General features: G+C 41.8%; 1 protein-coding gene across 4 annotated transcripts in view; it reads left to right on the forward strand.

Moving 5' to 3' along the window:
- Positions 1 to 26,800, forward strand: part of Bbs9 (Bardet-Biedl syndrome 9) — a 456,449-nt gene that overhangs the window by 2,144 nt on the left and 427,505 nt on the right. For all 4 annotated transcript variants that reach the window (XM_051196851.1, XM_051196854.1, XM_051196852.1 and 1 more), the window contains exons 2-4: positions 12,435 to 12,557; positions 18,290 to 18,440; positions 24,375 to 24,439. In XM_051196851.1, the coding sequence (XP_051052808.1) occupies positions 12,446 to 12,557; positions 18,290 to 18,440; positions 24,375 to 24,439 (328 nt within the window). In that variant the 5' untranslated portion in view covers positions 12,435 to 12,445. The remainder of the gene's footprint in view (positions 1 to 12,434; positions 12,558 to 18,289; positions 18,441 to 24,374; positions 24,440 to 26,800) is intronic.

The following is a 26,800-nucleotide window of genomic DNA, read 5'->3' on the forward strand; positions in this document are numbered from 1 at the left end:
AGCACCTTTATCTGAGCCATCCCACTGACCTTATGGTACACTCCTTGATGAAAATGCTCTTTGCAGAAAAAAAAAAATCCACTATCACTACTGTAACATATACCTTTTCAGGTGTATAGGAAGTCTTGCTCTGTAGAATGTATGTACGTGTGTGTGTGTGTGTGTGTGTGTGTGTGTGAATCATGTCACACTAATATACATTCTTTTTGAAAAGTATTGAAACATATCAAGTTATTATAAAACATGTTTGCTGATATAACATTTATAAGGGTTGGAGTTGTAGTACCCAGTAACACACACACACACACACACACACACACACACACACACAGAGAGAGAGAGAGAGAGAGAGAGAGAGAGAGAGAGAGAGAGAGAGAGAGAGAAAGAGTTTCTGATCCACCCTTTGGATGTCCCAGTTGAAATTTTGCAGAAGACTGCTGTCACCACGTCTGCCGCCACCACTACAACTATTCCTTCTGTCACTATTACTGGGTTACTACTGATGTTATTAAACGGTTGTAATGGGTTGAGCACTGGCTAAGGAAGGGCATATCTTAAGCCATTTTATTTTCCCACCACCAAGATCGGTTGATACTAGAGCAGAAATTTTCAACCTGTGGGTTGTGACCCCTTTGGGGTTGACCCTTTCACAGGGGTCATATATCAGACATCCTGCATATCAGATATTTACATCATGATTCATAACAGTAGCAAAATTACAGTTATGAAGTAGTAGTGAAATAATTTAATGGTTGGGGGTTACCACAACATGAGGAACTAGATGAAAGGGTCACAGATCAGGAAGGTTGAGATGACCACCACTCCTGTGCCTTTCACGTCAACTGAATATTCCAATACAAGCTCTTGTCATATTGCTTTCAAGTAAATATTTGTTTAATTTTACATGACCCTGCTATTGTTCTGTATTCACAACCTGATTGTTAATTCCTGAGATTTAATGATGGAAACATAAATTTGGAGAAAGTTCCAGATATGCACAACAGCAGGTTTAAGTCAACTTCCTAATTTCTGACCCTGCGTTAGACTTTGAGCTTTTTCCCACTGCATTTTTTTTTTTTTTGCCTTTAATATGGCCATTGATGTGGTCAGTTCTTCTATTGATATTAGTCTAGTTTAGTGAGGTGTTAAAACTGCCTGTCTTGCCCAGGCAGTGGTGGCACACACTTTTAATGCCAGCATTCAGGGAGGCAGAGGCAGGTGGGTCTCTGTGAGTTTGAGGCCAGTTGGATGTACAGAGATAGTTTTAGGATGGTCAGAGCTACACAGAGAAACCCTGTCTCAAACCAAACAAACAAAAAGCAATAACCTCCTAAAACAAAACAACAAACAAACAAACAAACAAAAAACCCCACCAAACCAGACCAAAACAAAACCTGCTTGTCTCATAAATGAGACTTGGGCCAAGTTTCTTACCTCTTGGTGTTCAGGGATACCCAAATAATCATGTCTACCAGTTACTTTGTAGAGTAAAAGAAACTTCTTTTAAAATCACAACTATCTATCTGCCTATCTCTCTCTCTCTCTGTGTGTGTGTGTGTGTGTGTGTGTGTGTGCGTGTGCGCGCGCGTGCACGCGTGCATGTGTGCGTGTGTTACTTTGGTGCTACAGCATGTGTATAAAGATCAGAGTACAACTTTGGGAGTTGGTTTTCTCCTTGCTCCATGTGGGTCCCAGGGATTGAACTCAGGTTACCAGGCTTGGTGGCGGGTGCCTTTCCCTATTGAACTATCTCTACAGCCTAATTAAAATAGAGTTCTTAAAAATGTTTGAGCATGGCCTGAAAGTCAGCAAACAATAAATAGTTACTAGCTATGAGCTCCTTTCACAATGAGAGGACAGAATTGTCATTGAACACTTTATTTTTTGTTTTTACCTTTTGCTTAAAGAAAAACTGATGATGGCTGGTGAGATGGCTCAGCAGATAGAGGCACCTGTTGCTAAGTGTGATGACATGCTTTCCCTGGGGACCCACATGGTAGAGAGAGAGAGAACCAACTCCTATAAGTTGTCCTCTGACCTCCACATGTGTGCCATGACGTGTGCCTGCCTAAATGTAATAAAATATCAGTTAAAAAGAAAAAGCATCCATGTGTGGGTGTGGAACATTCTTGTAATCCCAGCCTTGAGAAGACCAAGGCAAGGACATGCTGAATTCAGTCAGCTCTACTTACACAGCAAGTTTCAGGGAGGCAGGCCCTGTCTCAATAAACCAAAACCAAACAAACAAGCCGGAGAGATAAAATCCCTGTGTTGATACATGCTTGTTTCAGTTCCCCAGATGGTAGATCACACAGCATTAGCACATACTGAAACAAGTTCTAGGGTCCTGCATGTACAGAAGCTGACCTGCCATTAGTTGTGCCATGAAATGAAATCAGACAGCTTCTCTGGCACGCTTCCACAACATGGCAGGATGAGGCACCTCACTACATTCTTGGGTGGTTTGCTTTTTTCCTGAATATTCTCTTTTCTCAACTCTAGTGCTTAAAACCTGTATTTGGATCTCTTGTTAAATTTCAACTTTGTTTCAGAAACAAGACAAGACAGAAACGGAATGTGAGGATGAGCTGATTAAAGGTTACTTCTGGCTGTTTAAGCACTTTGATGTGTAGAAAATGCCTTCCTCCCAAGCATTGGAGTGGTAACTAGAGGTCCTAAGAGAAAGAAGGGGAAGGCGGAGCTGGGATGGAATCAGAGCTCACTTAGGCCACCAGGCATTGGCTGAGCGTCTGCCATCTGGAATCTGAAACTTTACAGCCCTACTGTGATGCCACACGTACGTGGGATGTCCCATGCCTGCCTCTGGCTGGTTATAGTTTAAACTTAGACACCCTCAACACATTGTATGTGATTACATTCAGGCCATGTGTATAAGGTGCCTATGGAATATAAATGAATTTAATGTTTAAAGTTGGCTCTTCTCAAAAACATCTCGTTATGCATATGTAAATATTCCAAAACCTGAAATATCTAAAAGGGCTGGCCCTAGGCATCCTGGGTATGGGATCCTCAAACTGCACGGCCAGCTCAGGGACCTGGGGGTGTTGTTTAAGGGGACCAAGAGCCTACATTTCTGAAAGCTTCTGGAGTCCCAAGACATTAAATGATTTCTGAGAAAGTGACTGTTGGGGACTAACAGAGTTGTGGGTGACTAATGAGAATTTGCTAAATCAGAGAAACAAGGAAACATTCAGCTGTTGTCTGTCTTATCAGTAGAGGTAGATCTTAGATTCTTTTTTTAGATACCTGTGGGAAATTCATATTTATAGATAATGTTGGAAGGTAGTTTTCTTTGTTATTTAAAAAGTGTGTGCATGTGTGTGTGCATGCACTTGTGTGCTCATGTGTGTATAATATGTATGTGTATGCATGTGTATACTGTGCGTGTATGCAAGTGCTCATGTGCATGCACTTGTGTGTGTGTGAGTGTGTGTGTGTGTGTGTGTGTGTGTGTGTGCTGTGTATCCTCATCTTCCACCTTGTGTGAGGCAGGGTCTGCTTTGGTCATTGCTGCATGGGCCAGGCTAGCGGACCTGTGAGCCTCTGAGAATTGTCTTCTTTATACCTGTCCCACCTTCCTCTCTTGGGGTGGGAGTGCTGAGATTATAGATGTGAACTACCACATCTGGTTTTAAGTAGGCTCTGGGGGTTTGAACTCAGGTCCTCACACTTGTGTGATAGGTATACTGCCATTAAGCTGTCTTTGCTTCCAAGTTAGTTTTGTTATTGTATGTTTTTTTTTTTTTTCTTTTTTGAGACAGGGCTTTACTATATAATTCTGGCTGGCCCAGGTTAATTTTGAACTAACCTGGTCACAGAAGTCTGTCTGCCTCTACCTCCCAAGTGCTGGTATTAACAGCTTATACCACTATATCCTGTAGCCAGTCTTTCTTTGGACTGCCAGCTCCCAAATGATGACATGGAGACTTCTTATTAATTATGAAATCTTGGCCTTAGCTTAGGCTTGTTCCCAACTATCTCTTATAATTTAAATTGATGTGTTTATGTTAGTATATGTTCTTTCACACAGCCCATTGTCTCAGTATAGTACGTCCCACTTCCTCAGCATCTGCCTGGCGATTCCCACCTCTCTTCTTCCCAGAGTTCCCATCTCTACCTAGAAGTCCCACCTATCTTCTCTTGTTTAGCTATTGGTCATTCACCTCTTTACTAAACCAGTCAGAAGGTGCCTTTCACAAAGTGTGATCAAATATCCAACAACAATGTCTAGCTCTTTGTGATTTTGTTTGCTTTTCTTTATTCTACCAAGCTACAAAAACCAGTTTTAATGGTTTTCTTTTGTAGCTCAAGCTGACCTCAAGCATACAATCCTCCTGTCTCAACTTCCCCAGTGCTGTTACTGCACGTGTGTATCACCATGTTACCACTCTAGTAAAGATTTTCAAGGGCATTATTACACAACAGATATTTTTGTTGATCTAGTTATATGTTTTTATATTCCAACTCTAGCCATGTTTCTTGTCACTTATCTAAATACTTTGATTATTTTTATATATGATTCAGTGGCACAATGGAAGAGACCCTCTCCTCTCATTATTTTGGGAGAGTTAGTATGTTTTCTTTTCTTCTTTTCTTCTTCCTGAAAGAGGTGAAGAGACTCTTCCTTGGACTGATTTTTTTTTTCCTGAGACAGGGTTTCTCTGTATAGCCCTGGCTGCCCTGGAACTTGCTTTGTAGACCAGGCTGGCCTCAAACTCACAGAGTTCTGGGAGTGTGTTGGGGGCTAAAGGCATGAGCCACCGACACCTGATAAAGCAGCCACATTTGATATAGTTGCTATATTAGTTGGTTTTCAGATACTATAACAATATACCTGAGATAATTTACAAAAGAAACAGTTTACTTGGCTCCTAGTTTCAGAGGTTCCAGTCCATAGTCACCCATTGCTTTGGATTTGTGGTGAGGTACGTGTCACTGTGGGAGCACATGGCAGGGCAGAAGTGGTCACATCAGGGCTAAGAAACAGAGGGAGAAGTAGCCAAGGCATTCAGCCCCATTTAGTGGTTTCCTTGGTAATCTGATGACCTCTGACGGGGCCCTTCTCAAAGAGCCCAACATGTCCTACAAACTGCCCTGTGGACCAAGCTGCCTTTAACTGAGGACATTCAGCATCCTGCTTATAGCAAGCGGCCACACTTTCCAGGGACATCTCTCACTTCTGAACTGATGACTTAACCCCTGGCTGTCCTTTGATCTTATCAGATGCCCTAATTCAGGGTCTGGTGAATTCTGTCTCTTTACCACATTTCTCAAGAAACGATTTGTTTATTTTGCTGTTCTGGGCTATGAGGAAAGAGACACCTTAGTTGGGCATGGCAGTGTACACCTGTAATTCTGGCACTCAGGAGCTGGAAAGTTGGGAGTTCAAGGCTGTCATGTGGACTACATATGAAGTTTGAGGCCAGCCTGGGCTACACGAGCCCCTATCAAATAAGAGAAAATAGCTGGTGCTTGGGTGGGGAATATCTTTTTTCTGGTAAGCCAAGTATATAACGTTACAATTTTTCTGTGTCTGGTATATGTAATGAACATTTTTTTAGTCTATTAAATACCATTACTTCATTCAAATAAAAATCCAATAAAACTATAATAAAAGTGTTTAATATATTTTTTGAGTACTTACCACCAGATTTAAGTGTGGTCATCTGGTAGTTAGTATGATTATGTAAAACCATTAGTCATAAGTAGTATAAATACTTTCCAGAAATTCCCATATGCATTGGGACTCATATATTTATTCCCCTCCCTCTCCTTTGAGGCAGGATTTCATGAAGACCAGGCTGGTCTCATCTTACTATGTCCTGGAGACTGGCCTTGAACTCCTGATATTTTCATTGCTACCTTCCACTCAGTGTTGGGCATGGACCACCATGTCCAGGGGTATGTAGTTCTGGGGACTGAGGCCAGAGCTCCTGCATGCTAGGCAAGCATTCTACCAATGAAGCTATATACCCAGCACAATTAACTTCTAAGCAAAGGTAGAGGACATTGGATGGAATTCCATTCTTGCTTTTTGATTTGTCTGTGTATGTGCATATGTTGTGTATGTATGTGAGCCCAGTCATGGCTTTGCCTTTCATCACAGATCATGATAGTTCATCTGCTAGGGGATGTACTCTACCTCTGGTCAAGGCATGCATCAGGGCTAATGCTGCCAGGAGGCAGCAGGGGCAGTCTTTGCATAGTATCTTAACATGTCTGTTAAGCTCATGTGTGCTCAAGCCTGCTGGTGCTGGCATGAGAGTAGTGAGGCTGGCTGTTAGTCTGTGTGATTCTGGGGAGTCAGGGTGAGTTCATTAACTAGCCCAGGCACCTGTCCTGGACATCTTTGCTTACACATAAGAAATAAGTACCAGGAGTAATTACTCTATAAACTGACAGAACTTGTCATATGTATATATGTGTATCTGTATGTGGGTTTGTGAACGGTCCTGCAGTACCCACAGAGGTAGGAAGAGGGTGTCAGATCCTTGAAGTTGGGGTTATAGGCTGCTGTTTCAACATTATTGATGTGGATGCTGGGAATTGAACTCAGGAACTTTGAAAGAACAATATGTGTTCCTAGTCTCTGAGCATTTCTCTAGTCCTCACTAATAGCAATTTTTAAGAGTGCCTTGAAAATGCTGAACATCAAAGGTGGGCCTCATTCCTTTGTGTAAGAGTTTAATGACTTGAGTTCAGGCCAGCCTGAGCCAAATGAGATCCTGTGTTAAAAAAAACCAAAGGAACCAGGTGGTGGTAGTGCATGCCTTTAATCTTAGTATTTGGGAGGTAGAGACAGGTGGATCTCTGTGAGTTTAAGGGCAGCCTGGTCTACAGAGCAAGTTTCAGAACAGGCTCCAAAGTTACAGAGAAACACTATCTCAATAACCCCCCAGACAAACAAACAAACAAAACACCCCCCCCATCTTCCCTAAAAGGAACTTTGTCAGGTTGTCGTGGTGATAGGAGGTGGCTGGTCACATTGTACCTACAGTCAGGATGTTGAGAGATAAGCATTGATGCTCTGCCAGCTGCCTCCCTTATGAGTCTAGCCCACATCCTTAGAATCACTGCTGCCCACATTGAAGGTAGATCTTTTCATGCCAACTGACCCTAGAGACTCCTTCAAAGAGAAGCTTAAAGGTTTCCATGGCAATTCTCAATCCCATCAGGTGACAGTCAAGATTGACATCACACTGACTTTTGTTTTTGCAGTTTTAGGGAGGAACCTAGGACTTGGGACATGCTAGGCTCTAGTGCTCTACCACTAACTGCCTCCAGTTCTTTAAACACTTCACCTTTGGGGATGGAGTTTCACTGAGTTGACCAAGCTACTCTTGAATTCATTCACTCTGTAGCTCAGGCTGTCCTCCTGCAGCTTCCAGAATAACTGGGGTTATTGACACCTATGCTAAAGGATGTGCCATGGTATCTCATGGTAGTTTTGACTTGCATCACCTTGACTAGTGATGTTGAGCACCCTTTCCATGTATTTGTTAGCCATTTGTAGATCTTTGCTGGAGAAACACTAGCTCATTTGTTTGCCTTTTTTTTTTTAAATTCCTGTTGAGTTATGGGAATTCTTTATATATCTTAATCACTATCTCCATATTTGTGAATTTTCCACCTGCTGAAAGATCATTGTAATTTCATGATCATGTTCTCAGTGCTTTTGTAGTAATCTATAGTCACCATGAGAACAGTGAGGAAGTTTAATCTGTGGCATCCCAGGGGATGTCAAAGTCACTCTGCCATCTTCAATTCTTAAGCTGTAAGCAAATATCTTTTTATGATCCATTTGCTGTCACATTTTAAATATTCATTTATGGGTTTCTTATTTATTTGTTATTGTGTGTGTGCATGTAAGTGTATGCATGTGATAGTGTACATGAGGAGGTCCAAGGACAACTTGTGGAGTCTGTTCTTTACATCCATCCTGCATTTCTGGGGTCAAATCACCAGGCTTGGTGGTAAGCCTTGCTGGACCATCTCACCAGTTCTGCATTCCCTGTTTCACATGTAACCAGTATAGTGGTGGTCAGTGCTCACAACCCAGGATTCAGGAGGCTGAGGGAGGAGGACTGAACGTTCAAAGCTAGCCTGAGATACACGATGAGACCATGTCTCAAAAATGAGACAAGACAGCAACGATAAAAGAAGTAAATTCTGAAGTACTGACTAATGTTCCTAAGTGCAGGAAAGCTGTGAGAAAATACATGTGATAAGAATCATTTTGTAGGCCAGGCAATGGTGGCGCACTCCTTTAATCCCAGCACTCAGGAGGCAGAGGCAGGCAGATCTCTGTGTATTCGAGGCCAGCCTAGTCTACAGAGTGAGTTCCAGGACAGCCAGGGCCACACAGAGAAATCCTGTCTTGAAAAACCATAAGAAAACAAAACAAAACAAAACAAAAAAACCCAAAACAAAGAAAACAACAACAACAACAAAAAATGTTTTGTTCAGGCTTATGGAACTATAGTGCTCTTGGCCATGAGGTTAGTGGTTATGAATCAACAGTATAAAACAGTGGTTCTTTAACCTTCCTAGTGCTGTGACCCTGTAACACAGTGCTTTTCATTGCTACTTCATAACTGTAATTTTGCTACTACTATGAATCATAATGTTACTATTTTTGGAGACAGAAGTTTGCCAAAGGGGTTGTGACCCACAGGTTGAGAAACATTGGTACAAAACAAGATGTTTAAAAATAGAAATACATAGTGACACTGTACTGACAGACAGAAATGCAGGGACTAGAGGCTTCAGGAGCCTAACCCTGCATTCTGTGAACGGTGGCTCCATAGCTAACTGGTTTGAAGTCAATGTTTGTGGAGACCTTACATAATGTAATTAGTTAAGGAGAAAATGTATGTCTTAGGTACTCTCTAAGCCTGTGCCAGCAAGGAACGCTTCATCTGCATTAGAACAAAATGTAGAAGCTGGGTCTGGTGTGGCAATCCCTGTTCTTACGTGGCTGGTACAGGACAGTTAGTAGGCCAGCTTTGGACTACAGTGTGAGACTCTGTCTAAATAAAGTAGAGGAATACATAATGTCAAGGTAGGTGATGCTGTATTTCCATTGGAAAGGTGCAATATACATTCACATGAGTATCTTAAGAAGGGAGGGCTGGGAATGCTCATTCTGGAAACCAAGGTACAGCAGCTGTAGTTGTCTAAGGACACACTGTAGTGTATGGACCTGCAAACCAATTTTCCTGTTGTCTGTCTGTCTCTCTTGCCCTGTTTCTCTCTCTGTCTCTGTGCAAATTCCCCTTTCTGCTTTGCCTTTTTCTGGAGGAAGCAGAAACTCCCTGAGTGCCTGTAGTTCCAGCTCAGAGGACATCACAGTCCATTATGAAAGAAAGTTAGGGATTTTATTATAGATTTTTGTGCTAAGTAGTACTCTTCAATTTTCAATATTCTCCTTTAGAGAATTTTTTTTGTTTTATTTCTGTATAATTCCTTCCTCAAGTCCTCAGAAAATAGAATTAGTCCAAAATGCATATATAGTCTTTCAGGCTCATTTATACTGACATTGCAGAATATCTGATTAATGTTTCTAACTACTTGGAATTGTGTTTTTATGCGTGTGTACATAATACAAAGAGTTAAAGTTAACTGCAAATGTTAATCTCAAAGCTATGCACATTTAATTTGCTGTGCTGTAAGAGGTAATTAATTTGTCAGGGTGTGGTGTCAAATGACTACCAGCATTTGGGATATAGAAGCAGAGGAACAAGAGTTCAAGGCTAGCCCGGGATATACCAAACCCTGTCTCTAAAAACACAACAGCCAAAAAGTGAGGGTTTTATTTTAAAGGTCTTTATTTATAAAAGTCATTTGATTATAACTAATTTACAAATAAAAACATTGTACAGCGAGATTAAGGTAGCTGCAACAGCTGGCAATGGTGGTGGCACATGGCTTTAATCCCAGCACTCGGGAGGCAGAGGTAGGCAGACCTGTGACTTTGAGGCCAGCCTGGTCTACAGAATGAGTTCTAGGACAACCAGGGCTGTTACACAAAGAAACCCTGTCTCAAAAAACCAAAACCAAAACAATAATAAGAACAACAACAATAATGGATTTTTATCAGTACAGCTTCAGAAGCTTGCGGTTGGCCAGTTTTGGTCACTTCAGCCCTAAACTTTTCAATATTGTAATTTTCAAATGTGTAATATGTTCACAGATGTGCACTGCATTTGGCCTCCTGTTCCTATTTTGACTTTTTGTTTCTCTCTGTGTGTGTCTTCTCCCTGCTTGCTAAAGGCTAGGATGCTTCCAGCCCATGTCCTGTCCTGCTGGCTGGGTGCCATTAGTGCCTTTGCTGCAGAAACTTTGTACTTCATGTAGTCCAGTCTGTTGATACTTGGAGCTGGTTCCTGTGCAGCTGGTGTTCCATTCAGAAAGTTCTTGCCTGCGGCAGTGGCTTTGTAAATTCTATTTTAATTATTATGTATGTATAGTTTTGTTTTTTCATTGAAAACATTTCACACAATATGTTTTAGTCATGTTTTTCCCTTCCCCACCTCTCAGATCCTCTAACTCCCCGCCCACCCAACTTTATGTTCTTTCTCATTCTTTAAAAAAATAAAGAAGCAGCCTAGCAGTGGTGGTGCACGCCTTTAATCCCAGCACTCAGGAGGCAGAGGCAAGCGCATCTCTTATTTCAAGATCCAGGACAGCCTCCAAAAGCTACAGAGAAACCCTGCCTCGAAAAACTAAAACAAACGAACAAAACAAACAAAGAAGCAAGAAACATACACTCAAAACCCCTCACAAAAACACAAATATAGAAGTAAAAATAAAAAAGAAAAGATCAGTAAGACGAAAAATGCTCAAGCAAAGCAAAGAACCTACAAAAATACCATCAGGTTTGTTTTTGTTGGTCATCTACACCTGGTCATGAGGCCTGCCCTGTAGTGTGCTTGATAAACGGAATGAGCGTCCACTGGAGAAAACTGTTCTCCTTTATGAAAGCCTGTCAGTTGCAGATGGCTTGGTTAGGGAAGAGAGCCTGGTCCACTTCCCACTCTCAGTGCTGGGATGCTGGGATCCCATCTGGCTTGAACCTGTACAGGCCTTGTGCATGCTGCGTAGTCTCAGTGAGTTCCCATGCACACATCGTCTTGCATCTGGAAGTTTCCTTGGGTCAGCCATCACCTCTGGCTCTCTCAGTCTTCCCCTTCCTCTTTCACACAGACCCCTGTGCTTTGAGGGCAGAGAGTTGATAAAGACATCCCATTTAGGAATGAGTGCCCCTAACTCTCTCACTCCGTACACTGTCCAGTGTGGGTCTCGGTTAGTTCCCATCTACTGTAAGAAGAAGCTTCTGATGTCCCAGTACCTCACTGAACACCATCCCTGTTCTCTTGTAGCAATTCCAGCATTTCAGGTTTTAAATTGGGGTCTTTGATACATTTTGAATCGATTTTTGTGTAATGTAAAAGATGTGGATCTAATTTAATTCTCCACAGGATATCGAGTTTTGCCAGCACCGTTTGTTGAACAGGCTCTCTTTCCTATCGCATGTCTTGCCTCCTTGTCAACAGGTGGTCGTCTGGGTCCTCTGTTCTGTCCCAGTGGTCGACCTGTCTGTTTTTATGCCAGGACCAGCTGTGGTTGTCTTTGTGACTCTGTTATGTAGTTTGAGGCAGGATTTTGTCAGACCTCTAGTTGTGTTCTATTTGTGGTCTTATAGGAATACCTGATTTTTTTTTCTAGATTTGTGCAATAAGACATTGGAATTTTGGTAAATATTACATTAAATCTCTAGATTACTTTTAGTGGTATATCCACTTTTGTAATATTAATTCTGCTAATCTAAGAGCATACAAGATCTTGCCATCACCTAGCATCTTTGAGTTCCTTTTTCAAAGTCTTGACTTTTCAATTTGTTGGTTAGGTGTATTCATAGGCACTTAATATTTAATGTAATTTATCTTATTAGTATTATTTTAAAATTATGTGTATATGTCTGGATATGGCTTTATGCACCTGAGTACAGTGCCATTGGAGGCCAGAAGAGGGCATCAGATCCCCAGGACCTGGAGTTACAGACAGTTATGAGCCATCCAGTATAATCGTTGGGAATCAAACTCAGGTCCTCCGGAAGATCAGTATGTGTTCTTAACTTAGCCATCTCTATGGCCCATAGGTACTTGACATTTTGGGTGTTACTATGGATAGATTAGTTTTTCTGGTTTCTTTCTGGTATATGTGAAGGCTATTTTTAAAATATTGATTTTGTATCTTGTAGTTTTGTAGTAAGTGTTTTTACATTTAAGATTTCTCCAGTAAATTATATAGGGACTTTTACGTATCAAATCATATGATCTGCATATGGGGTAGTTTGACTTCTTTCTTTCCACAAAGTGAATTTTCATTGCAAATGAATGTTCTATTTTTAGGGTGAAAGAACATGTCCTTATTTAAAGCCCGTGATTGGTGGTCTACTGTGCTGGGAGAGAAGGAAGAGTTTGACCAGGGCTGTTTGTGTTTGGCTGATGTCGACAACAGTGGGAATGGACAAGGTAAGGACTTTGTGCTTCTGTTTCCCAGAGTTGGGGACTGAACTCAGGCCTCACACTTGCCAAGGAGGTTTTCCGATATTGGGCTATCGGTGTTTCCCCACTGGAGCAAGAATGACTTTAAAGAAATGACTTGGTTTAAAAATACAAACTTAATAGAATATGGCTGACTGTCTTGTCATAATTGTAACCCAGGTGTGAATGAGCCTCCTCCCTGCTTCCTCCTCTACCCCCATTTTTGAGATAAACTTCCACTAGGTAGTGCAGGCTAGCCCCAGTCTCGCCCAACCCTCCCAAGGCTGGTTATGAGTATCGCCTCTGGAGCAGGCTGATAGATTTCTTACCTCTGCTTTGTTGTTTTTGTCACTCTGGTTTTTGTTCACTCTGTCATATTAATTTGATGGAATTAATAGACAAATCATGTGGTATTTGATTTGCTACCAAGTGGAGTCTTTCAAGGTAGATCTAGTAAAATATTTAAAATTAAAAAATATTTTAGAAGTTATTTACAATGAAAATGATACTCTTTTTTCTTTTTTATTCCTTTGTTTCTTTTTTTGGCAATAGGGTTTTTCTGCATATCCCTGGCTGTCCTGGAACTAACTCTGTAGACCTCAACTCACAGAGCTCAGTGCTGGGATTAAAGGAGTGCGCTACCACTGCCTGGCTAAAATGTGCTTTTCTAATGAATATGAGAACATTAATGCTATAATAAAATCATGCTAATTCTGTTAGTGAGGTAAAATAATTGCTAAATCATTGCTTTCATTTTTGCTCTACAGAAACCAGCTACTGTCCTATTCTAACATTATTTCCTTCTCTACATACTTATATGTTTAAGTGGTCTTTAAGAGTAGTTCAAGCTGGGCAGTGGTGGTGAATGTGTTTAATCCCAGTACTCAGAAGGTACAGGCAGGCAGATCTCTGTGAGTTCCAGAACAGCCAAGTCTACAGAAAGAAACCTGTCTTGAAAAACTACTAAAGAAAAAAAAAAATGGTCTAGTTCTATATTATTACAGAATGAAATTTGTACTGTTTAAATAGTTATATTCATGAGGTTTTACTTTGTAATTCAGATAATCATTGGCTTCCAAGAAAGAAAACTTAATCTGGTAATACAAATATTACTTCTTTTCTTTTACTCTATTTCTATTAGCTGTCATGAATACGTGTTAGCTAGAGGCAAGGTGAAAAGAGAAAGCTACATTGGCAAAGTAGACAGAGGAGAGAAAGACCAGAAAGAGGAAGGGGAGGAGGAGGAGGAAGAGAAGGAATATGGGGAGGAGGAAGAGGAGAAAGGAAGAGGAGACCAGGAAGAGGAAGGGAGGAGGGAGATAAGGAGGAGGAAGAAGGGGAGGAAGACTAAGAAGAGGAGGAGGAAGGGGAGGAAGAGGAAGCAGAGGAGGAAGGGGAAGGGAGGAAGATGACTAAGAAGAGGCAGGGGAAGAGAAGGAAGAAGAGAAGGAAGAACAAGAGTAGGAGGAGGAAGGGGAGGAGGAGGAAGAGAGGCGGATAGCACAGGTCCTAAAGTGCAGTGTCTTCTAATCTAGTTTTGAGTAAAATGCAGTCTCTCCCTACCACTGTAAGAGCTGGGAAGGCCTTGTGTTCAGAGCTGCCCAGGGAGCTCCTCAGTGATTATCCAGCCTGACTCTTGGAAGTTAATAGTCTCCCTTTCTGGCATCACACAATAGTCGTAAAGACATCTACCCTAGAGGGCACTTTGAAGCTCACTTCTGTATTGGTAACTCAGCATGGTGGAAAATATGTTGCTGATGTATGTGCTTTTGTTTATTTCTATTATGGTTGCCAGTTTGTGGCTAGTTGTGAGCATTATCTTCTGTTTCCCTAATCTGCTATATAAACACTATTACATGTATGTCTGCCACATAGACCAAACCAATGATCATCAGTTTCCAAAGCTGGAGAGCTGTCCTTAATAATATCCTGGAGTTATTACTGTATATGAAGATCATCTATCTTAGGCATGAGAGTCTGTGTGGTGCTATTCTCTGGGGATGGATGGGGTATTGGTTCAAGTATCTGCATTGTGAGTATTCTGAAGTTGGATTATCTACACTAAAGTTTGAGAATTATTGTTATAGTAAGGAGTAGGGGGTTGATACGAACAGCTGGAGATGTGTCTTTTTGAGATAACTGTGCCTAGTAGTTAGAATATAAGCAGATTTTGGAAGTGAGCTCTGGCCCATCATATTTGAAGTGCTTAGAATATGTGAAAACACAGGGAAAGACAATGGAATAAGAGGGAAGGAAGTGATGGGCCGAGAATGCAAACATTAAAGCGGGGAGTTTGGGAAGTAGTCAGTTATTAGATTTTGAGAGGCCTTCCAGAGAGACAGAGGCCAAGATAGGCTCGCTTGTTTGTTTAGAAGGGTCTCATAGCCCAGACTCATCTCCACCTCACTGTGTAGCTGAGGATGACCTTGAAGTTCTGATCCTTCTGCCACCAGCTCCTGAGTATTGCAATCACTGTACTATGACACAATGCCTACTTTTACATGATGATGGGTTTGGAACTCAGGGCGTTGTCCATGCTGGGCAAGCTCTTTTCTAAGCTACATCCCAGCTTAGAGGCAGAGTTTTTAATGGCAAGAGCAATGAAAGGTTCTCACTCTGTTTAGTAGCAAGTGGTTTATTAGTGTTCTTTGCATAAAAAGAAAAAAATTATTTTTATTACTTTCTATAAATTACATGTGTTTATCTGAATCTGTGTGTGGGTCATATGCACATGACTGCAGGAGCCTGCAGAGTCCAGAGGTCAGATCTCCTGTAGCATGCATAGTTCTCAGGTAGTTAGTTTTGGGCTGCTTGACATGGATGCTGAGAACCCATATGGGATTCTCTGCAAGAACAGTAAATCTCTCCAGCTGCTAACTAGTGTTCTTGATGAGGCTAGATGAGTATTCACTTCTAGTTATGGGGCGAGTGAGTGACAGATAGTGGGAGGTGGAGAGACTATGGCTCTTTAAAGAATCTTGCTATAAATAACAAGAGTAAGAGGGACGGGGACAATGCATAGCCTAGAGAATTTTTCCCATTGTGACAAAGACATGAAGAGAAGAAAGGTAAGTTCCCATGCCTGTTTAAATCTAATGAGCCCTTTCATCTCCAATTCTGATCCTGTCTCTACCAGTCCTCTCAGGATATTTGCTCTACCAGTTTCATCCTCTGTAATATTGTCTTTCTAGCCCTCTAGAATTAGTATAACTCAAAGCCAGCACTCAGGGTACTTGCAGAGTTGGGTTTTTGCTTTTTCCAAGTGTATCTGTGTAAATGAACATTAGTCCCTGTCTTAGTCAGTGCTCTATTGCTGTGAAGAAACACCATGACCATGACAACTCATATAAAAGAAAGCATTTAATTGGGGCTCTCTTAGTGTTTCAAATGTTTAGTCCATTATCATCATGGTGGGAAGCGTGGCAGATATAGTGCTGGAGAGGTATCTGAGAGGTCTGCATCTGGATCAGCAGGCAGCAGGAAGAGAGAGACACTGGGCCTGCCTCGAGCTTCTGAAACCTCAAAGTCCACCTCCAGTGACACTTCCTTCAGCAAGGACACACCTCCCAATTCATTCAAATAGCACCACTCCCTGGTGACCAAACATTAAGATCTATGAGCCTATGGGGGTCTTTCTCATTCAAACCACCATAGTCCTCTAGGGAAAAACCCTAGGACAATTTATATTAGGGGCTTGGAAAGATGGCTCAGGGGTTAGGAGCATACAGTGCTTTTCCAGAGGACAGGATTAATTCCCCAGCACTCACATGGCAACTCACAACTGTCTGTAACTCCACTTCCAAGAAATTTGACGCCTTGTTCCAGCCTCTGAAGGCACCAGGCACACATGTGGGGCACAGACATACACAAAGGCAAAACATGCATACATATTAAAAAAGTTCATATGAGGTGAGTGGGGTGTAGCAATCATAGACAGACTGTCATTGTTCATGTGATTCTTAATAGATGAAGATTTGTTTCTTAGTGTCACTATAACAGGGTAACACTCTCGTGGCTTAAAATGACAGTGACATATTCTGTCATAGTTGTAGTGCTAAGCTTTGGAAATCAAAGTGTTATCAGGGCCATGCTATTTCTTGTTTCTAGCATTTTTTTGCTTCTTGGAGTAATATTTTAAAGTATTTATTTATTTATTTGTTATTTTATATGTATTATATGTCTGCTGGAGTGAGTTATGTATACCATATGTTGCAATACCCAATGATGGCTAGAAGAGGGCATTGGATGCTCTGGAACTGGATCTGCGGATGGTTGTGAGCCACCATGTGGGTGCTGAGAACTGAACTCAGGTCCTTATGCAAGAGTAGTCAGTGCTCTTAACTGCTGGTCCATCTCTTTGGCTCTTTTTTCTAGTCTTTCTGAAGCCTCTAGGATCCTTATTTGTTTCTTATAAGTTCCAGTAACTCAAGACGCTCTTTGGTTTATAGATGTACCCTTCCACTTTCTGCCTGTATTGTCAGGAGGACATATCCCAGCCCCCAGCTTATTCTCTGTCTTCCCTCAGCTTCTGTGGTGGTTTGAATGAGAATGGCCCCATAGCCTCGGTCCCCAGTTGGCAGAACTGTGTTTAGGAAATGGCCCTTTTGGAGAAAGAGTGTCACTGGGGCAGGCTTTGAGGTTCGAAAAGGCCATGCCATTCTCAGTTCACAACTCTCTCTTCCTCCTACTTTTGGGGGAGGATGTAAGAAAGCCATGCCTGCATTCCTGCTGCCTTGCCTGCTGCTGTGTACCTTGTCATGGCTCTGACTCAGAAGCCCCAAATCAAACTTTCCTTTGATAAGTTGACATTGTCAAGACAGTAGAAAAGTAAGGGAGGCAGCTTCCTAAGTGCAAGGATTACATGCCTCTGTCATCTCACCTGGCTGCTTTGAATCTTAATTTTGCATTTGGATTCTTATATGTGCTTTCCCCCAAAGGACAGTTGTATTTTTATTTTTAACTTGGTTATATCTGCAAAGACCGTTTTCAGACTAGATCACATACATAGGTACCTGGAGCAAGGATTTGAACAAACCTTTTTGGGAGACACCATTTAAATTACAATACACATCCTTTCCTTCACCCTATTGTGCCCAAGACCATTAAATGTTTGTTTTATTTATTTAATTTATTTAATTTCAAGACAGGGTTTCTCTGTGTAACAGCTCTGGCTATCCTGGAACTCACTCTGTAGACCAGGCTGGCCTCAAACTCACAGAGATCTTCCTGCCTTTGCCTCCTGAGTGCTAGGATCAAAGGCGTTCACCACCACCTGGTTGACCATTCACTGTTAATGGGGGCACTCTAGTGAATGTCTTCAACCATCATAATCAATTACAGAATTAACATTCCATGATGAAACCAAATTGTATCTTTACTAGTCTTTTGAGACAGTGACTTGCTTGCATTGAGCTGGGTTATGATGGATACCAATTGATGCTTAAGAAAAACATGCTCAAAAAAAAAAAAAGAAAAAAAAAAAGAAAAAAAAAGATCCTCTGTTTTACTAGTATCCTTGACTTTTAGTGATGTAGACCTATTTCTTGAGAAGGTATGTGTTATTCAGTTAACTTCACCTTAACATCATCTGTTGTTAGAGAGACTTTGTGTTTTTTAGGTTACAATCTTTTAATATTTTGACTCCTCTAGTCTTGAGAAAGTTGATTCCCAGGGATATTTGCTAATGTCTGTTTCTGTGCCTTTTAAAAATCTGTCTACAGATAAAATCATCGTGGGCAGTTTCATGGGATACCTGAGAATCTTTAATCCCCATTCCATAAAGACTGGAGATGGGCCTCAGGCTGAAGATTTACTTCTAGAAGTGCAGCTTCGAGACCCGGTGCTGCAAGTGGAAGTTGGCAAGTTTGTCTCGTGAGTAGCGCCCACTGAGGTGGGAATTTCCCTCTGGGGCATTATATCTGTTCCTTATGGTGACACTTTTTAAAAAATAGTATTTCATGGATTATGTGTGTTATAGATAAAAGTCATACAGGCAAGCTTCATCTTCTAAACACTTTATGTAGAAACATACATTTAAGATGAACTAACAGTGATTTATTTCTGTTTCTGTGTGAGTGTATGTACACTGTGTGGGCAGGCAAACAGTCTGCATTTTCCTTTGAGAGGGTGAACATGTAGTTTCTTGGGTAGACTAGTCCCAGAGCCAGAGTAGTCCTCCTGTTTCTGCCCCCATTGGAGCTGGGGTACAGCTGTGTAAAGGGTGGCTCCCTTATATGGGTGCTGGGAACTGAATGGGGGTCCTGCTGATTGCCCAATAAGCTCACTTCACTACTGAGAACAGTTTTATAGTAATGCACTTGAGACATTAGACATTACAGCACCAGGACAGGGATCAGCTTATAGACAAAGCCAAATCTTTACTTACTAAAGCACACCTTAGGTAAATATCTGTTTAATAAATGTAAATAACTATTACTTTTTCTTCATAGTTTTGAAATTTAAGATGAATTACCTATTTAAAGTAGAAAGGTCCTGTCTTGAAAGAAGTCAGCTCAATTCACGAAGTCTGTTTTCTCCATATGAAAATGTTTCTAAGTACTTTTCCCTCTCTCTCTCCCTCCCCCTTCCTTATCTCTCTATGTATCTTTCCCCCTCTCTCATCTCTATATGTATCTTTCCCTCTCTTCCCCCTCTCATCTCTATATTATCTCTCCTTTTTTTCTCTCCCATCTCCGTATGTATCTCTTCCTCTTTCTCATTCTCATCTCTCTATGTATCTCTCCCTCCATTTCTCTCCCTCTCTGAGTCATGGTTTCTCATCACAGCAGTGAAGCCCCAGCTAAGACACTGGTGGAGGCTTTGGGAGTTTCCTCCCTTTACTTGTCCTCTGTGCTTCCTCTGTGTGGCTGAGGCGTGGTCTCTTAGCTTCCCACTCTTACAGCCATGCTCACCCTGCTGTTATGAGCAGCTAGCCTCCCTGGAACTGTACACCAAAATAGACTTCCTCAAGTTGCTGTTGGTCATGGTATTTTATCACAGCCACGTAAAAGTAGCCAATACATCCAATAAACCTGTATTTCTTGGTCTTTAAAAACACTGTGAGTTGAGTGTGGTGTCCCAGCACAGGAAAGGTGGGGACATGATTGCTTTGGAGTTGAGGCCTGGGCCACATGGAGATACCCTGTTTCAAAAAACCCACACAAAGAAAAATATAACAACAACAACACCCATCTCAAATTCATAAAGGTATTCTGACTAGAGGTGGGAGATGAGGGAAGGAGATGGGGGGATGGGGAAAGGAAGCATAATCAGAGTACCACATACACCTGCATTAAACAACATAATGAAGCCACCACTTTACGTAATTACTATACTCTGTTTTAAAAAAGCCAGTCGTCCAGCTTGAGTCCTACGTCCTAACCCGAAAGTCCCCTTCCTGTGGTCTAATTTGCCTGGTGCCACAAAGTGCTATGTAAGCTACCAAGGAAGGGGAGCAGCCACTAGACCTACCTTTTGTGACATCTGTGAACTATAGCAGTGATCAGCATGGCAAGGTGCAGTCATGGCACTCACATCTTGGTGGTGACCAACAGCTGTCTAATTGGACTTAAAACCCACTCAACAGAAGGGAAATCATGCCTAGTACTAGAAACACAGCTAACCACATGGTACTATTAAGTTCATGGATCTTAGGGAAGAACTGGCTACAATTATATTACTAGACTAGCATAATTCCTAACTCATTCTAAAACTTATCCTTGACACCTCCCAATAAAACAAACTTTTCTTTACAGCGAATGAAGGGAGGCCCTCACAGAAAACCACATCTGCACACAATGCAGAGATCAACAGACAGGGAGTCCAGTCCCAATAGACACACCTTTAACCCAGCTCCTGCACCTAATGTCACGAGAGCCAGAGGACCAGGAAGTCTGCTATGAGACTAGAAATTCCTAGAAAGGGCTGCCTAAACTGAGTTGTGGGGTCTCTGCAAATGCCACAGCTAGCAGAGAAGTGATCTGCATGAGGGAAGAAGGAAGTTTGGTTCAAGGCAACCCAGTGGCTGGTGTTGGTAGTTGTTCTTTATTACTCTTTGTTCTTTTGGGGTCCCACCACACAGGGGCCAAAACAAATCACAAACGGAGTGTTATTCTTTCTTACAAACACTCAGCCTTAGCGTGGCTAGTTTCTTGTCAGCTCTTGTTAAATTATCTCAAATACCTTTTGCCTCTAGGCCTTTCCCTTTACTTCTGTCTATCTTACTTTCACTCTTACTCCATGGCTGCCTGGGTGGTTTGCTCCTGATGTCATCTCCTTGTTCTATCTTGCTCCTTCCTCCCTCCTTTTCCTGTCCTTTCTGCCTCGCTATTGGCTGTTCTGCCCTTTATTAGACCATCACATGTTTTAGACAGGCAAAATAACACAGCTTCACAGAGTTAAAACAATGCAACACAAAAAAATGCAACACATCTTTTCATCACTAAAATAATTGCTCCACAGCATAAACAAATATCACACACCTTAAACTAATATTCACAAACAGGTGTTGGTCCAAGCTTGTAGAGTCTGATACCAGGTGGTTTATTTGAGACATATTTAGGCACAACACAATTTTGGAAAAAGGTTTCCTGGTGATAACTGAAAGGAAAAGTATTGACTCAGGATCCCCAAGGCCAAGTTCTCAGCACAAAAGAGATTTATTTGCCCCAGAGGGACAGAGGACAGGAATAATGGACAAAGACAGGAGATAGATGAAGAGGGAGAAGGGGAAGGGAACAAGGGAGAGGTGACGGGGGTATAGGTCTTGGAGGAATGAAGGAGACAGACTAGAAAGTAGGAAAATGACAGTTTATAAAGGTAAAGGGGAAACCCCATGTTAGGATGAGGTGTTTAATTTTAACTGGGCATGTTAATTAGGTGAGTCAAAGGGGGTTTTGATTCCTGGACTTCTATACTTTGATAACTAGACCTTGATAGTTAGCGTAAGGAGGAGGAAGTGGCCAAATAAGGAAATAGCTTAGGTGGCTAGCTTTAGGAGCCTAATCTAATGGTTTTTAGCAAGGGAGAGAGGATGGAGAGAAGGACAAGGCCTGCCAGAAACATACTTGCTATGCTTGAGCTGGCCAGAGTCCCTTCAATAATTAACTCAATCCTATGTGTACAACAAAAGCCATGGCATGATTACACTGAAATTCTTTGTACATGTGACCTCTTCCATAAAGGTAATTCTACGAATTGACTACATTTGACATCTTAAGGGTCTGGGGAAGGATATGGTGTGATCTTGATCATATAAATAGTGCAGAGGTCACCTAGGCTATTAACCGTCTCTGCTCCCAATGTAAAGTACATATGACATCATCCTTTATAATGATCTGTGTGGGGTTTGAAAGAAAATGGCCCCCAAAGGAAGTGGCACTATATTAGGAGGTGTGAATTCCTCCCCATAGATCATACTTTAGATTCAATTAGAAGGTATTTAGTTACCTCTTCCAAGATGAGCTCCATGCCATTATTTCACCAACACACACACACACACACACACACACACACACACACACACACACTTATTCACTGTAGCCCTGGCTAGCCTGGAACTCACTATGTAGACCAGGCTGACCTCCAAGTCCCAGATTCACCTACCTCTGCTTCTTGAGTGCTGGGATTAAAGGTGTGTGTCACCATGCCCAGCTAACTTTACATTTGTATGTCTTTTCTCTCTCTTCTTCTCCCCTCTCCTCCCTTCTCTCTCCTTTCTCTCTTCCTCTCCTCTCCCCTCTTTTACTCTCCCTCCCTTCCTCTCCCCTCTGTTCACTCTGTAGTACTGGGAATTATAACCAAAGTTTCATTTATGTTGGGTAATTGCTATACTACTGAGCTATACCCAAATTCACTTTTTTTTTTTAAATAAACATGAATTAATACAATGTCTTAATATTGTAAGTCCTAGGTAGATAACTAGGAGAAGACAGACCAAGGATATTTTAAATATGTGAATTAAGTTCACCAGGGTCTTTTGATGGACTCATGAGAACATGTGTCTATTGCTGTCATATTATCTAATGTTTGACCCCAGTTGTCTATATGATGGTTGAGTTATGTCTTCATAGGAGAGATGATGAGGACAAGAGATAGAAATGGGACAGGCAGTACAGGGATAGTGGCCTCATTCTGTGTCCTCGCCCATAAGTTGAAAATTTCCGGGTTCTCTGGCCAGGGATGTCAGAAGGGAGCTTTGGTGTCTTAGCTCCTAAATGAACACACCTTCCTGCAAGGCTGAATTCAAGGGTGAAACTGAAATTCCAGTCCTGACGTTAATCCTTTGATTTGAAACCAGATTTCTAGATTTTCACGGTGGAAATGGTTTGTGTCTATTACAATTTTATCCCATCTCCTCCAAGATCTTAAGGTTTCCTCCCCAGAGCACAGAATGTTACAGTAAACAGTGGAGTCTACTTCTGGCTTTAGACATGCAGTTGTCTCCAGTTGAGCCTTCAGTCACTTGGCTAAGGGACCACTCATCAGAAGGCAGGAGAGTAAAGGATGGGGCTTTACAGGGCCGTCTGCCAGTGTTGTGCGTGCGTTAGCTAATGCAGGTCTTCCTTTGTAAGGAGGGCACCAGGGCTGTGAGGAATGATCATGCAGGGAAGGGGTAGATTCAGAATCAAGTCCAGACTTTAATTTTACTCCTTCAGTTTCCGTCCACCCTGCAACACATTTCCTGCTGGAGGCCTGCATGTGCGTGTTGGCCTGTGGTGCCTTAAATTTAAAAGAGCTGCTAATATTTAAGAACCGGGGGGGGGGGGGTTTCACATAAAACCTCTGCTTTCTGGCTTTCCTTGAAAAATTGTGGAGATCTGGCCAGAAGCCCAGAACCAAATAGTAGCCACCTCCTTCAGGCTGGCTGTGGTCTTCGTTAATCTTAGGCTTCCACAGCCTTTCCTCATTAGTGTCCATCTGTCTGATCCCCCGAAGCCTGCAAATTATGGATTTCTATTCTGCTCTGTGTCTGCCTCTAGAGCCTCTTGACATGGCAGGAAGGGCACTATAGATGGGTCTGTTTTATTTCCATTTGAGATTTAGTCAACGATGAAAGTTTTCAACACTTCTAATGAGAATTGGGATCTGGAAGTAGTCTGTGCCGTTGTTAATACCCACAGCACTTGATGTTCCTGCATGCCGCCAGGCGTCTCCACATAGTCGCCTTCAATTGAATTGAAACCTCTTATTGTCCAGTGGGTGATTGGGCTCAGGGAGATTGGGTGGCTTGCCAACTTATAGGTGAGTTGGTCAGATAGCAGGAGCAGAGTGTGGCATTCTCTGCTGTGGGAGCAGACTCACAAACAGGCCCTAATTCTTTAGGCCCTGTTTGGTTTCCCTTATCCTCCTCATCCTCCTCCTTTCCCTCTTCCTCTCCCTCCTCTTTCACATCCCTTCCTTCTTACTCTTTTATTTATTCATTTTTGACACAAGGTCTTTCTAAAGCAACTGGAATTCACTCTGTAGACCAGGCTGGCCTGGAACTCACCCCCATCTGCCTGCCTCTGCTCTCAGTGCTGTGACTGAAGTTGAGTTCACCATGCCTGCCCTCTCCTCTTTTTATGCTTTCACATTTTCCCCTGTACACCTGGCTGACTTGGGACTTTGGCTCCCCTGACTGAGCCTGCTGTGTAGCTTGAATTAGAGGCAGGTGCCTGTTGATCCAATTATTTTTCCCTTTAGAATAATGTCTACGAATTGTTTTGTTAAGCTGTAGTTATAAGATCTCTGTGGAAACGGTTTGTAACTCCTAGATTGTATCTGAAAGTAAAACTTAAAGCCTTTTGCGACTGTCCCGTTTTGCAGAGGCACTGAAATGCTGCATTTGGCCGTGCTGCACGCTAGAAAGCTCTGTGTCTACTCTGTTTCAGGTAAGAGAATTTTCTTCTCATGTGGACTCTATGTTACAAATTGATAGAAGAGTTGATACTATTTTGGGAGTGAATCCAAAGTGTTCATGTGAGGATTTTCTCCCTCCTTCCCCCTCCCCTGCAACTCATTGTTTTGTACACATTTTCGTGGCCCACAATTCCTGTGTATTTTTGTTTTTTTTACCAGAGGGTTTCTTTTTTTTTCCTTTTTTTAATTTAATTTTATATAACGAAGTCCAATTAAATGAAAACAAACATTTATACACAATATTTGGGAATTTGGGCGTCGTTCTTTCCAAACTACTTCCTGCTGGTAAGGGGCGCTGTCTTGGGGGATTCGAAGAAGATTCAGATATCCTGGCTGTAGTCTGTAGGGCTGTTTTGTCCAGATTTTTTGAATGTAGGATCAGCTTGTACTCTGTTTCAGGCGGTCAGGCTTGATCAAACCACATTAGTCTGGAAAGAATCCACATCTTTTCATTTTCTGTGGAAACAAAAATAGAAATCCTTTTCCCCAGTAACTTGTCCTTCAACTTAAATTTTGGAGTCAAAGCATTTTTTTTAAGTTTATTATTTTACATGTCGATCCCAGTTCCCCTCCCTCCCTCCCTCCCTCCCCCAGCCCTCCCTCCCTCCTTCCCTCCCTTTTACCCTCTCTGCCCTCTCACATGCACTCTAAACACCCTCCCCTCCCATCCCCCCACCCCAATTCCATATGTAGGGGAATGCCATCCAGTTGGGGTCATGTAGATCTGACAGGTCCTGTGAAGTAGGGACTAGGGCTTCTCTCCTGTCTCTAGGTTAAGGCAGTTATCCCTCCATGGGGGATATGTTTGCAAAGTCCTTTTGTGCACCAGGGATACATCCTGGCTCCACTGTCTGAGGTCTCTTAGACTGCTCAGTCCTTCTGGCTGAGACCCATAATCAGGGGGGTCTGAGTCAGTCCCATGCTGGCTTCCCAGCTATCAGTCTAGTGGCCCTTAGCTCCTCCTTGTTCAGGTAAGCTGTCTCTATGTGCTTCTGCTTTTTCGTTAATTTGGATAAAGGTTTGTCTATCTTGTTGATTTTCTCAAAAAACCAACTCTTTGTTGCATTGATTTTTTTGTATTGTTTTCCTGGTTTCTATTTTGTTGATTTCAGCCCTCAAGTTGATTATTTCCTGGCGTCTACTCCTACGGGGTGAATTCGCTTCTCTCTGTTCTAAGGTTTTCAGTTGGGCTGTTAATTCTCTTATGTGACTATCCTCTGTTTTCTTCATATGGGCACTTAGTGCAATGAACTTCCCTCGTAGCACTGTTTTCAAGGTGTCCCATAAGTTCGGGTATGTTGTATCCTCATTCTCGTTGAATATTAGAAAGTCTTTAATTTCTTTCTTTATTTCTTCTTTGACCCAGGTGTGGTGCAATTGCACATTGTACAGTTTCCATGAGTTTGCAGGTTTTCTGCTATTTGTGTTGTTGTTGAATTCCAATTTTAAAGCATGGTGGTCCGATAAGATACAGGGGACTATTCCTATTCTCTTGTATCTGTTGACGTTTGTTATGTCACCTAGTATGTGGTCGATTTTAGAGAAGGTTCCATGTGGAGCAGAGAAGAAGGTATATTCTTTTGTCTTTGGATGAAATGTTCTATAGATGTCTGTTAACCCCAGTTGAGACATAACTTCTGTTAATTCTTTTGTTTCTTTGTTGAGTTTCTGATTTGTGGTCCTGTCTAGTGTTGAGAGTGGTGTATTGAAGTCTCCCACTATAAGTGTGTGAGGTTTTATATGAGCTTTGAGTTTTAGTAGTGTTTCTTTTATGAATGTGGGTGACTTTGTATTGGAGCATAGATGTTCAGAACTGAGACTTTGTGTTGATGGATTTCTCCTGAGATGAATATGAAATGGCCATCTTCATCTCTTTTGATTAATTTTGGTTTGAAGTCTAACTTGTTAGATATTTGGATAGCTACGCCTGCTTGCTTCTTATTTCCATTTGATTGGAAAATCTTTTCCCAACCCTTTACCCTGAGGTAATGTCTATCTTTGAAGCTAAGATGTGTTTCTTATATGCAGCAGAAGGATGGATTCTGCCTTCGTACCCATTCTGTTAGCCTGTGTCTTTTTATAGGTGAGTTAAGACCATTAATGTTGAGGGTGAGTAAGGACCATTGATTGTTGATGCTTGTTTGATTTAGGTTTGTTGTTGGCAGTGGTATTGTGAATATATTTGTTCTGCTTCACCCTAGGTTTCTGGTGTAGTTGGATTATCTGTTGCCTACATTTTTGTGGGCGTAGTTACCTTCCTTGGGTTGGAGTTTTCCTTCCAATACTTTCTTTAGGGCTGGATTTGTAGATACATATTGGGAAAATCTGGTTTT

Source organism: Phodopus roborovskii, unplaced genomic scaffold, assembly GCF_943737965.1.
Source record: "Phodopus roborovskii unplaced genomic scaffold, PHOROB, whole genome shotgun sequence".
NCBI classification, from domain to species: domain Eukaryota; kingdom Metazoa; phylum Chordata; class Mammalia; order Rodentia; family Cricetidae; genus Phodopus; species Phodopus roborovskii.